Source organism: Nerophis ophidion, unplaced genomic scaffold, assembly GCF_033978795.1.
Source record: "Nerophis ophidion isolate RoL-2023_Sa unplaced genomic scaffold, RoL_Noph_v1.0 HiC_scaffold_30, whole genome shotgun sequence".
Taxonomy (NCBI): Eukaryota; Metazoa; Chordata; class Actinopteri; order Syngnathiformes; family Syngnathidae; genus Nerophis; species Nerophis ophidion.
In genome coordinates, this window is record NW_026906952.1 from 840,055 (window position 1) to 853,039 (window position 12,985).

The 12,985-nt window shown below is 37.9% G+C and overlaps 2 protein-coding genes across 3 annotated transcripts in view; one reads left to right on the forward strand and one right to left on the reverse strand.

The window, feature by feature from the left end:
- Positions 1 to 2,526: 2,526 nt before the first annotated feature.
- On the reverse strand, positions 2,527 to 7,077 carry LOC133546519 (uncharacterized). The gene is made up of 2 exons (XM_061892295.1): positions 6,837 to 7,077; positions 2,527 to 3,275 (listed from the first exon to the last, which is right to left on the reverse strand). Exon 2 carries the CDS (start codon positions 3,223 to 3,225, stop codon positions 2,614 to 2,616), a length of 612 nt encoding a protein of 203 aa, XP_061748279.1. The 5' UTR covers positions 3,226 to 3,275; positions 6,837 to 7,077; the 3' UTR covers positions 2,527 to 2,613.
- A 204-nt stretch (positions 7,078 to 7,281) lies between these two features.
- Positions 7,282 to 12,985, forward strand: part of LOC133546510 (oocyte zinc finger protein XlCOF22-like) — a 42,136-nt gene continuing 36,432 nt past the window's right edge. For both annotated transcript variants that reach the window (XM_061892283.1, XM_061892282.1), the window contains exons 1-2: positions 7,282 to 7,415; positions 10,650 to 10,872. In XM_061892283.1, the coding sequence (XP_061748267.1) occupies positions 10,650 to 10,872 (223 nt within the window). In that variant the 5' untranslated portion in view covers positions 7,282 to 7,415. The remainder of the gene's footprint in view (positions 7,416 to 10,649; positions 10,873 to 12,985) is intronic.

Consider the following 12,985-nt stretch of genomic DNA (forward strand, 5'->3'; position numbering starts at 1 on the left):
CCCCGGTAAAACTATTTTATTATATACTATTTACTTCTTGTGAAAATAAAAGTAAACTCGTCCATTTCAAATTTTCCCCCCAAAAAACAGAACACATAATACTTATTTCCGTGAAAATATTCAAATATTTAAAAATGTTTTGAAACAAAAGTAGCATAAGGAAAGAAAAACAAGAAACAAAATTAATATTACACTCATGATATTATTTTTGTTTTTGATGGTAATCGTTTTTATAATGTATTTTAGAATGTGGGAGGTTTTCATGTTCTTTTAAAATTTCCTTTGTCGTTATTTATATTATATCCATCAATCTATATATCTGTATATCTACCCCTCTCTCTCTCTCTCTCTCTCTCTCTCTCTCTCTCTCTCTCTCTCTCTCTCTCTATATATATATATATATATATATATATATATATACACATACATACATATATATATATATATATATATATATATATATATATATAGTTTTTTTTTACTAAATAGTTGGCAGCAGAGGCTCCATGTATTACCTGAAGAAACATTTTGACTTCTGACCTTTCCACATTATTTCTCTCATCTTTACTGCTGGAGATCAGCTCACTGAGGATGTAAGCTACATTTTGCTATTTTAATTATCTTTAATTATTCATAAACAGACTAAAAACAAACCATCATTATCATTACTTCCTCATTTGTTTCACTCTCTACTAATTAAAACTATTCCAGCATGAAAACATTCAGGATGTTACACATCCCCAAAAGTAACATTTTACTATTTTATTAATATCATACATTATTACATTTAATATTCACATGTTAATGAAAATGTGTATTTCCACTCAGGGATTATTAAAGTATTTCTGATTCTGATAATTACATCACTCTCATAAAGCCTTTAATGCTGAATATGTTTTTTACCATAGGTCAGCTTCACAATGTTGGAATATTGACTGCTGATATTAACATTCTTCTACTGTTTACAATATTACACTTAACTCTCTTTTTTTGCTCAAATGAACAGGATGAAAGTGTCTTTAATTGTCACTACTGAGTGTAATTATGTATATAATTATGTATATAATAATCTTCCATTCTTCACCTTCATTACAGCTTGATTTAACTCTCGTCTTATTTTATCCAGAGAGAACTTGACCATAAAATAGATGGCTGCACGTCAATAAACTGTCACTAAACTTCAATAAAACTAAATATATCATATTTGGAGATTGTAAAAATGTAAAACACAAACAATGATGGATAATATTGAAATTAAAGGAATAAAGGTCATCACATTTTTATGAGTTAATATAGATGATGAAGTAAGCTGGACACTACATGTAAGTCATATAAAGAAAACATAAAAAAATAGAGTGCAATACAAAATAGAATAAAATAAATACTTATAAATATATTAACTATAATTATTGTACCCAACTTTAGTTGAAGCATACATTGTTCATTGCATAAAAGTCTGGGGACATACATATAAAACAATCACAAAACAATCATCATATTACGCAAGAGAGTAAAAAAGATAATTAATAAAATGGATTATAGAGACCCAACAAATAATTCATAAAGTCGCACATTTTAAAAGTAAATGATCTTGTATAAAAACAATTGTTCAAATTATGTATAAAGTAAATAATAATATGCTTCCAGAAGTGGTCCAGAAGATGTTTTTGTAAACCAGTAAATATGAACTAAGAGGGATTTATGTGTACTCAAAAGCAAAGGTATGAACACATGTAAAACAAATATGTACATCATATATAAGAGTTCATCTATGGAATCATCTACAATTTGAAAAAAAAAATGCAACTCTTCATTATTACATAAAACATATGAAACAATATTATGAATAAGTATAAAAGTAAATTATGGATATCTACACTTAAAATGTTTACTGTAACTAACATATTTTATATACTGTTTATTCTCACCTTTTCAGTCAAAAATCTTTTCATTTTAAAGTCACAAATGTGTATAATAACTCATGTACTTGACTGAAATAAAAGCACTAATCTGAAATGTCTAATCTATAAATGTTAGATTCATAATAACATTATTGTACACACACAACAATGATGTCACACATGTTATATGTGCTGATGTTGTTAGAAAGTCAAAATGAAAGATTTGACAGTTTATTTCAAATCCTGCAGTTTCATTTGCTGCTGCTGTTCTCACCAGCACACTTGTGTTTCTTACACTGGTACTTAGAAGACAATCTTTCACCACACACACTGCAACTCAACACTTTCTCTCCTGGGTGTCTTCTCATGTGTACTGTGAAAGATTGTCGGTGACGAAAGCTTTTGTTGCATCTTGAACAGGAGTAGGGTTTTTCACCAGAGTGTGTTCTCATGTGTGTTTTTAAAAGGGTCTTTAGAGTAAAATCTTTACCGCAGATTGAACCCGGAAAAGGTTTTTCACCAGTGTGTGTTCTCATGTGTGCTTTTAAGGTTTGATTTGTTACAAAACTTTTACCACATTCTGAGCAGGAAAAAGGTTTTTCACCAGTATGTATTCTCATGTGTGTTTTCAAATTGTGCCAATGCGTAAAATCTTTACTGCAGATTGAACATGAAAAAGGTTTTTCTCCAGTGTGTGTTCTCATGTGTCTTTTCAAATTTTGTCTTTTAGTAAAATCTTTACTACAGATAAAACATGAAAAGGTTTTTCTCCAGTGTGTGTTCTCATGTGTCTTTTCAGACTACAATGGTATTTAAAAGTTTTGTGACTGAGAGAAGATGTGAAGTGAGTGTTGTCAGTGTGACATGTCTTATCATCTTTAGAGTCTTCATCATCAGTGTCAGGAGAGTGTGACGTTGTGTCCTCACTATCTGATAGTGGAGCTAAGAGCTTGTCTGCTTGTGATCCTCCACAGTGGTCTCCATCAGCTTCTGTTGTCATGTGTTGTGTTGAGCTGCTGCTTGGAGGCTCCCCCCCTCCCCTCTCCTCACTTTCACCTTTCACCTCATCACCTTCACTCTTCACAGGGACACCAGTCACTGGCATCTTGGTGACATCAACCTCCTCCAGTCCTTCAAGATACTCTCTCTGCTGACTGATGCTGTGCTCTTCCTCTTCCTCTTGAATGTGAGGGGTCAGTGGATCCACCTCTTCCTCTTTAAATCGGGGTGTCAGTGGGTCCTCCTCTTCCTTTTTAAAATGGGGCATCAGTAGGTATTTCTCTTCCTTCTTAATGTGGGAGGGCTGTGGCTCCTCTGTCCGCATCCTGAAGCTCCACTTCTGTTGCTGAGGGTGAAGATGTTCTTCACAGATGTCTGCAAGACAAACACACACCATGTCTGCTCAGTCACACAATGCATTCAGTACTTTTACATGCACTTAGGAAAAACAAGTTATCGTATGAAGTGTCTTGAAATCTCAGTGACGCACAAACACGCTGCTCTTTACAACATTATTTACAGGAATAGAAAAACAAACCAGGACGACAGGACTTTCTACTATGGATAGACGATATGGTTTAAAATGTATTTTACGATACATTATTTCATATAGAATTAGTAATAAAACCATTTTAAAACAGGCTACATGTCAGGTTCAAACACTGATGACATCAATTAAACAAGACAAGATGCAAAGAATCAAACAGAGACATAATTCAATTTGGATTCAATTGAGGAGAAACTTGTCGACCTCTAACTTTTTACAGTGTCACCCACGCTCTGGCGAAAGATTGTACTCCCCCTTCTTTATTTTACTTTCTTCGACCACATGACCACAGCTACTTCGAGAGGGAAGTGTGTCGTAAACAGCGTTGCCTTTGGTTACGGAACAGTTCAAAAGAAAAGGTCGTAAATGAGTTAAAAAAGAGGTTCGTAAAACAGTTCAAAAAGAGGTTCGTAAAACAGTTGAAAAAGTAGGTTCAAAAAGAGGTCCCCTGGAGGGGACACTGGTTCTGCTTCCTCTTTGCTTTTGTAGTACTTGGGTCAGACAATATCTTTATGTTTGATTATAATACATGAAAGAAAACAGGAACACCATCATCTTACTTTCCCCAACACAGTGGAGTTTTACGAGCCTTACTCTTGGTAGGTTTCAAAGACAGCTTTTGCTTCTCACCAGTCACTCAATGCAACACAAAGTTTTTGTGATAACTTAGAAACAATTATTCTGACACTACACAGGCTCCTAATTTAGTTGCTGAAATATGCAGTCAAATATTACATAATTTCCAGTATTATTTTGTCAAATAAATAAACCAGATATTAATAGTAAATAAACAAGTACATTAATAATAATCGTTTCGACAAAATAATACAATTAGAAAAGACACAATATGTTACTGCATATGTCAACTGCCAAATTAGGAGCTTTTGTAACCCGCTTTGAATTTTTTCTATCATCAATCATATACCAAATGATGTATCGTGACATATATTGTTATTAGGATATAGATTTGAGGTCATAGCACTCATACCAAACATTGGTTTGCCGAGTCCTTTTGTTTGGCCCACCAAATATATATTTTTTTTATAATCTTCAGATGGGTGTGTATTAAGGGTGTAACGGTACGTGTATTTGTATTGAACCGTTTCGGTACGGGGGTTCTGGTTCGGAGGTGTATCGAACAAGTTTCCACACGGACATATTAAGTAGCGCACCACACGTTGTGTCAACAATGCACACTGAGGCACAACACACAGCATGCTAACAACGACCGGGCTACTACAAAGTGTAAAAGCCAGAGCTGGAAGACCCTCCTGCATCGTTAAGATCTCCCGTCTGGGAACACTTCGGCTTTGCAGTGCGATACAACAATGGATAACATGGCTTCAACGAAGAGAAAGACGAACAAACACTGCTCCCACTGCATTCAAGCAGCTTCTACTCTGCGACTCAGGCAGGGCTAAAGCAATAACAAATGCTGTTGGTGTTTTTACAGCAGCAGATTTAAGACCATAGTGCATTAAAAACTCGATTTTGACCCACTTCTATGGTGGAAGAACAATGAGCCCACATATCTTCTTACTGCCAAGTTAGCCAGGCACTACCTCACCATACCTGCTACCTCCGTGCCCAGCGAAAGGGTATTTTTCACAGCTGGGGACATTGTAACTGCAAGCAGGTCTGCTCTTTCTGCAGACAATGTGGATAAACTGATTTTTCTGGCAGAAAACATGAAAATTGATTGAAAGTCATCAGGGTTAAAGGCTGGAGGGTGGGAAAAAGAAAAGTTAATATGAGGCTGAGTTGACTTGAAACTGTTTAATGCTGCACTTTTTGTATGTAGAAGAAAAGTTTTGTCATTTTATTTAATCTGAGCAACAACTTGAAGCAGTTTAATGTTGCACTTTATATGTGAGAATGTTGCACTTTATATGTAGAAAGGTGTCATGACGCGGAGTCGAACCCGCGTTACCTCAGCGGCTTGAGCTGCGTGTGCCTCTGCTGACAGTGAGCCAAGAGGCGCCTCTGCTGACAGCGCACCAAGAAGCGCCCTCGCTCGTGCTGAGGGCACCACGCCCACGCAGCAACGAGCCTACACGCTATCAATAATCAACACACCTGGACTTGATGAGAGGGAGCAGCATAAAGACCAGCAGACCCGAGGACCCTTTGCCAGAACGTCGCTAACCTTCCAGTAAGCATCACGTCTGACATTCCCTGTTTTCCCAGTGAATTTCTTGCCCTTGTTTTGCTCTATCTCTCTGTTTTCCCCTGGTTCATGTCCTTTTGTATTTCCTCAGTGACTACGCTATCCTTCCTTATCTGTGCCTTGTCACTCAACTCGCATCCGGATTTCTGACTGCTCTCCTCGATCCACGACCTCCCTGCTCGGACCCAGACCACGCTGCCCTGCTCTTGCCCATGACCTCTTGCATGTCCACGACCTGCCTCTTCGCCTTGCACTCTTGGATTACGACGAAAGATACAACCAACATTTACAGACAACAACCCTTGGTAACATTTACATATTTAATATTACACATAGTGAAGTGAAGTGAATTATATTTATATAGCGCTTTTCTCTAGTGACTCAAAGCGCTTTACATAGTGAAACCCAATATTTAAGTTACAGTTAAACCAGTGTGGGTGGAACTGGGAGCAGGTGGGTACTCATTCACTTTGAGTAGCATACACACGCCACGCATTCATCAAAGGTTTTAAATGAACCTTGTAAACCGCAGTCCTGCCCTGGTTGTTGCCTCCTTCCCTTCTCTGGTACACAACAAAAGGTTTGGTTAAGAAACCAATTCTGAGCCTTATCTTATTTAGTTTTTATTGTGTGTGTGTATATATATATATATATATATATATATATATATATATATATATATATATATATATATATATATATCTGCCTAGAGTCGGGACCCAGGGTGGTCTGCTCGTCTGTGCATCGGTTGGGGGCATCTCTGCGTTGCTGACCTGTCCCTGCTCGGGATGGTCTCCGGCTGGCCCCACTATGGATTGGACTCTCACTATTATGTTAGAAACTGGCTGGCCTGGGAACGCTTTGGGATCCCCCGGGAAGAGCTGTACGAAGCGGCTGGGGAAAAGAAAGGCTGGGCCTCTCTTCTTAGGCTGCTGCCCCCGCAATCCGACCTCAGATAAGCAGAAGATAATGGACGGATGGTTGGATGGATGGAAGGATGTGTAACACAACTTGATGTTTCCTGAAAACAGCGTCCAGTAGTTGATGTTGTCGCTCCTTCTCCTCTTTTGTTGAACAAAGTTCCTCCTTGTACTCTGCTATCGTTTTTTTTTTCTAACATCACAAATATTTCTTCAACAGCAGCAGTTAGTCACCGATTCAGCAACACTCACATCATTTGTAATGTAGACATGTTCACACAATAAAAACACTTTACACTTACATTGGATCTCTGCTTTGATGTGTCGATCACTTCCGCCTCTCTTTGTTAGCAGCTAACAAGCTAAGCTAACCAGCAGGCTAGGCTAGCACGTCAAAGTGCACTCAGACTAATGTATCCGCATACAAACAATTAATAACGACGTTTACTCTGTTAAACGACACACATGTGCACATGTACGTTGTAATTAAGACCTAGAAACCATAATAACCAAAACAACGTATTCTCCGCCAGACGCCATCTTGTTTTGTGCTTCCTCCTGTGTGACGTCATCGAGGTGTTCTCAACCGCGGAACAAATGTTGGCCCAGCACGTGTTTCACTGGGACAATAGTAGGTGGTGCACACTTCCTTCAAACACGCGTTTCACTGGGACAATAGTGAGTGGTGCACACTTCCTTCAAACACGTGTTTCACTGGGACAATAGTGAGTGGTGCACACTTCCTTCAAACACGTGTTTCACTGGGACAATAGTGAGTGGTGCACACTTCCTTCGCCCGGCCACAGAAGACAAAAAAGAGTTGCTGGTGTAACAATAGGAAGAATATATTCCACTCCTCTCTTGTACACGCGGCTTATGAGGTAATATACATGATATATTTTCATATTATTTATCTTATTTACCTCATATGTTGTTCGAAGCTAACGTGCTAGCGTTAGCCCGCTAGCAGGCCTTTGTAGCAAATGCGAGCGTTTTTTTTGAGGAGTGTATTTTATATGTTCTCTATGAGAATTATATTGACTTATTTAATACTTTAACTGTTTTTTGTTGTATATTACAGTCACGCTTAACATCATTGAATATTTGTTACTAGAAAGAAACGAACGTCTCGAAATTTAAGTCTGGAATAAGTCACATTATATAATAATAATACATTTTATTTGGTATAGCGCTTTTCAGTGTACTCAAAGATGCTTTACAGGATGAAAAAATAATTACAAATATTATTATTATAATGACAGTAGAATATTATTGCAGTGGTCTATTTTGTATTGGTGTCAACTTTATTAACAATAAATATAAATGATGTTTGCATGCACTTCTATTCCTTTGATAACATCCATCCATTTTCTACCGCTTGTCCCTATTTGGGGTTGCGAGGGGGGACAGGGGGTGTTGGAGCCTATCTCAGCTGCATTGGGTGGACATATCATGGAAATTAAATCAACTGATGTTTGTTATTATGAATACACTATTTGCACAATTGTAAGCGATTAATGCTTATTCAGTCAGACTAAAATAAATATTTAATTAAATAAATGTTAAATATGAAAAATGGCTTTAATATACTGCACACAAATTGAATATGCATCAATATTTTGTTTGTAATCAAATCATGAGGTACCCAAATATTCTAATATATATATATATATATATATATATATATATATATATATATATATTTATATGTATATATATATATATGTATATATATATATATTTATATGTATATATATATATATATATGTATATATATATATATATTTATATGTATATATATATATGTATATATATATATATTTATATGTATATATATATATATATATGTATATATATATATTTATATGTATATATATATATGTATATATATATATATATATATATATATATATATATGTATGTGTATATATATGTATGTGTATATATATATATATATATATATATATATATATATATATATATATTAGGGCTGGGTAACGATTAAAAATTGTAATCGAAGTTAATCGCACTATTTCTCCGATTAATCGCGATTAACTGCATTGTATACACAAAGCCCAATAATGAATTCAAAAGTAGTGTGTAGTGCACCTTTATTGGAATATTCTCTCACATGAACAAAAGCCCCCAAAACATTTGTTGTGCAAACACAATTTAAATCAGTCCTTGTTAAACAGTAGCAGTTAAATAGCATATTTTATGAAAATCAACTCAAAAAATGTAAATACAAACATTTAAGCTAATTGCCACTACCAGGGTATTTAAGTTATCCTGTTTGTTATGGAAAATAAATATAATCTACATACAAATCTCTGAGCCACAATCATAACATCTGAACAGGCAATTTCTGAGGTAACAGCAGAAACATTTTTTTAATCAGGGATCTTATGTTTAAAAAAACCTATATTACAGGTAGTGGGCTGTTTTAGGGAATTTTTGATCAAATTATCTGTTCTAGCAATATCAATAATGCTGTGTTTATTCTGCGTAGTGCACTTAAAATAATTATGACCATAGGACGGCGTGGCGCAGTGGCAGAGTGGCCGTGCGCAACCCGAGGGTCACTGGTTCAAATCCCACCTAGAACCAACCTCGTCACGTCCGTTGTGTCCTGAGCAGGACACTTCACCCTTGCTCCTGATGGTTGCTGGTTGGCGCCTTGCATGGCAGCTCCCTCCATCAGTGTGTGAATGTGTGTGTGAATGGGTAAATGTGGAAGTAGTGTCAAAGCTCTTTGAGTACCTTGAAGGTAGAAAAGCGCTATACAAGTACAACACATTTATTTATTTATTTATCATTTATCTAGGATTTGATATGATGGGAATTTTCCGATTGTTTGCTTGGTGCTTTGATAAACTGAAGGCATCATATACATGGTACTATATTGTGATGTTATGAGCCAGGGAAAAAAAGAACTACCCTACCCAGCATGCAACAGGAGTGACGAGCATGCGTGGTAGCCCGGTATAGGTTGTGTGTCGCCATGACGGCATCTTGTATGTTGTGATATGCACGCTCTGAAAGCAAACGTTAAGAACTCAGCCAACAGTCCTGGTCTGCATTATTCATAAATAGACAGACAACACATATACTCCGCTGCTTCACAGGCCGCTGGATGTAGCCGGCAAAGTATTCCCATGCTAGCTACCCGGTCTAGTGAGCACGCCTCATTCAGTCCAAAACGGCCCGATCTATCCACATCCAGAATTGTCTGGCGGTCGTAAGTGATCCCGGAGTGACCACGCTGTAAGCCAGCCAGGAAATTTGCAGAATTGTCCGGTATTTTTGCCAAATGTTCCATCTTTAGCAAGAGCTCCTCCACGCCGAAGCCCGTCCGGGCGTCGCCATCTTGTTAAGAAAAGGCGTTAACAAAATAAAAGCATGTAAACAACATACGCAAATGTGCGATAAAATAATTGTAGGTGTTAATAGAGTGATGAATTAACTCGTAATTAACACATTAATTTGCCCACCCCTAATATATATATATATTCTCACGCCAGCACATTCCTTAAGGTGTGAGTGAGGTTCAAGCAACATACTATCACACGGCCACACTCGCTGGCACTTGTTACACGTGCTTCGCTGCACTTCTGTTTCTTGTCTGTTGGGCTAAAAATGTTGCTTTTGCAGAAGGAAAAACAAGGAGAGGATATTGTGCGTAAAAGTAAAGCCAACCGACCACAGCTCTGTAGTCCTGGTCACCGTTGACGTGAGGTGGGACTATTTTGGAGGTGCACGTCAAGGTTGGCTGGTAGGTTGGTAGTGGGAGGAGCCAGTTGGCGTCACTTGATGCTGCAGCACAATGACACTTTTATACGTGCAGACTGACTTCATGCAGTCATGACGGTATTAAAATCCCAGCAGGAGGTTTTCCATAAGTTGTTACTTTTTAATCAATAATTAATGTAAATGCAGAAAACAGGATCAATGACACAATTCATAATAATCAATAACTGATGATTATTCCATGTGTAGAAGAACATCACCACAAAGTGGTGTCAGTCCACTTGGAAAATATTATATTTGATAGACTAAAAAATATTTGACACATCTGAGCTGAAGTTTGTTTGTGTTGTCTTGCGGACGTCCAACAGATGAACGCTCGTCAAGAAGAACGTCCCCTTCAGCAACAGGAGGATCCACAGCCCCCCCACATTAAAGAGGAAGAGGAGGAAGTGTGGATCAGTCAGGAGGGAGAGTGTCTTGTAGGGCAGGAGGAGGCTGATGTCAGCAAGTTTCCACTGACTGTTGTCTCTGTGAAGACTGAAGAGCATGAAGACAAACCACCTGAGTCCTCACAGCTTCATCACAGTCCAAGTAAGCACAACATCCACATATCATCTAATACAATGTTTGTGACACATGTTCATCCGGGGGACACATTTATCACTAAAGATGGAGATATATTTGCTTTTTAACACCACCATTTAAATATGAATGCTCATCAATCATCAACAGTGTAATTGCTGGGGTGTAACCATGTGACCTAGAGGCCGTCCTCCTTACCTCACGTGGTCAAATGAAGGCAAACATTCAATATGGCTACTGTTTATTTACCTTTGGCAGCACATATGTCAGCATATTTCAAAGGTTTAGTGGTGAAGATAAGAGCTGTATACCAAGTACCATTTTTTTTTTTTAGTACTGGTTCCTAAAGGTCTACTAAAACCCACTACTAGCCACCACACAGTCTGATAGTTTATATATCAATGATGAAATATTAACATTGCAACACATGCCAATACGGCCTTTTTAGTTTACTAAATTGCAATTTTAAATTTCCCGGGAGTTTCGTCTTAAAAACGTTGTGTTACGATGACGTCTACGCAAGACGTCACGGGTTTATAGGAAGTATGAGCGCTGCACACACACACAGCTAAAAGTCGTCTGCTTTAACGGCATAATTACACAGTATTTTGGAGATCTGTGTTGCTGAATCTTTTGCAATTTGTTCAATTAATATTGGAGAAGTCACAGTAGAAAGATGGAGTTGGGAAGCTTTACCCTTTAGCCACACAAACACACGGTGATTCCTTGTTTAAAATTCCCGGAGGTGAAACTTTCCTATGGATCAGAGCGCGGTCAAGAGAACATGAATCACGACAGAATGTCAACCAGCAGGTTTCGGTGAGATAATTGTGGTTAAAACGTCGCTTCTTACCGGAGAAAAGCTGAGCTTGTGCCATCCATAAAGCTGCCGTCAACTCCTCTGAGACACTGGCGTCAAGACACCCGTGGAGACACACCTCCGACTATCAGGTACTATTTAACTCACTAAAACAATAGCAACACAATAGAAAGATAAGGGATTTCCCAGAATTATCCTAGTAAATGTGTCTAAAAACATCAGAATCCGTCCCAATGCAATCGCGTTTTTTTTTTTTTCTAGTCCGTCGCTATCAATATCTTCAACCACAAATCTTTCATCCTCACTCAAATTAATGGGGAAATTGTCGTTTTCTCCTGTCCGAATAGCACTTTTTGTTGGAGGCTCCCATTAAAATCAATGTGAATATGTGAGGAGCCCCCACACTTGTGACGTCATCGTCTGCGACTTCCGGTAGAGTCAGGGCTTTTGTCTTAGCACCGAAAGTTGCAAACTTTATCGTGGATGTTCTCTACTAAATCCTTTCAGCAAAAGTATGGCAATATCGCGAAATGATCAAGTATGACACATAGAATGGACCTGCTATCCCCGTTTAAATAAGAACATCTCATTTCAGTAGGCCTTTAATTATGTGGTCCATGAAGACCGTGAAGATTCTGGACTAACGACACAACTATTTGTATTTTTAATTCCAGCTGACTGAGGTAACTATGACACGTTGTCACATTGAGTTCAGCTGCCGCTGCTACACATTACAATCAGCTTTAAATAATGACAAATAAGGAAGCAACCAAAGTTTGATGTGTGTGTTATTGACAAGAAGATGACATAACTGCATTTCACCTTGCACTGCACACATAGTTGACTTCTTTAAGACTTCAACCTCTTCTGCAAATAGGAATGCTATTTAAAATGCCTCTTTTCCACTTTTTTATTTCCACAAATTACATGTAGTACCGAAAAGAGTACCGATAAATACTGGTATCGATAAGGAATATTGATTAGGGTATCATATCCATAAATCTATAAATGTACATCCCTACTGAAGATACAAGCCAGATATTGGTCTCAAGATGGCGGCGCCCTGCTCGGCTGCGGCTGCAGAGGCTCTTGGTAGTAATAGAACATTTTGGCAAATCTACCAGTAATTTCTGTGAATTTCATGGCTGGCTTCCAGCGTGGACACTCCGTAGTAACGTACGACCGCCAGACAATTTTGGATGTGGATGGATCGGGCAGTATTAGACCGAAAGATGCGTATACGTTGGACCTCCTCGCTATCCTGGGAATACTACGCCGGCTACATCCAGCGGCCTGTGAGGC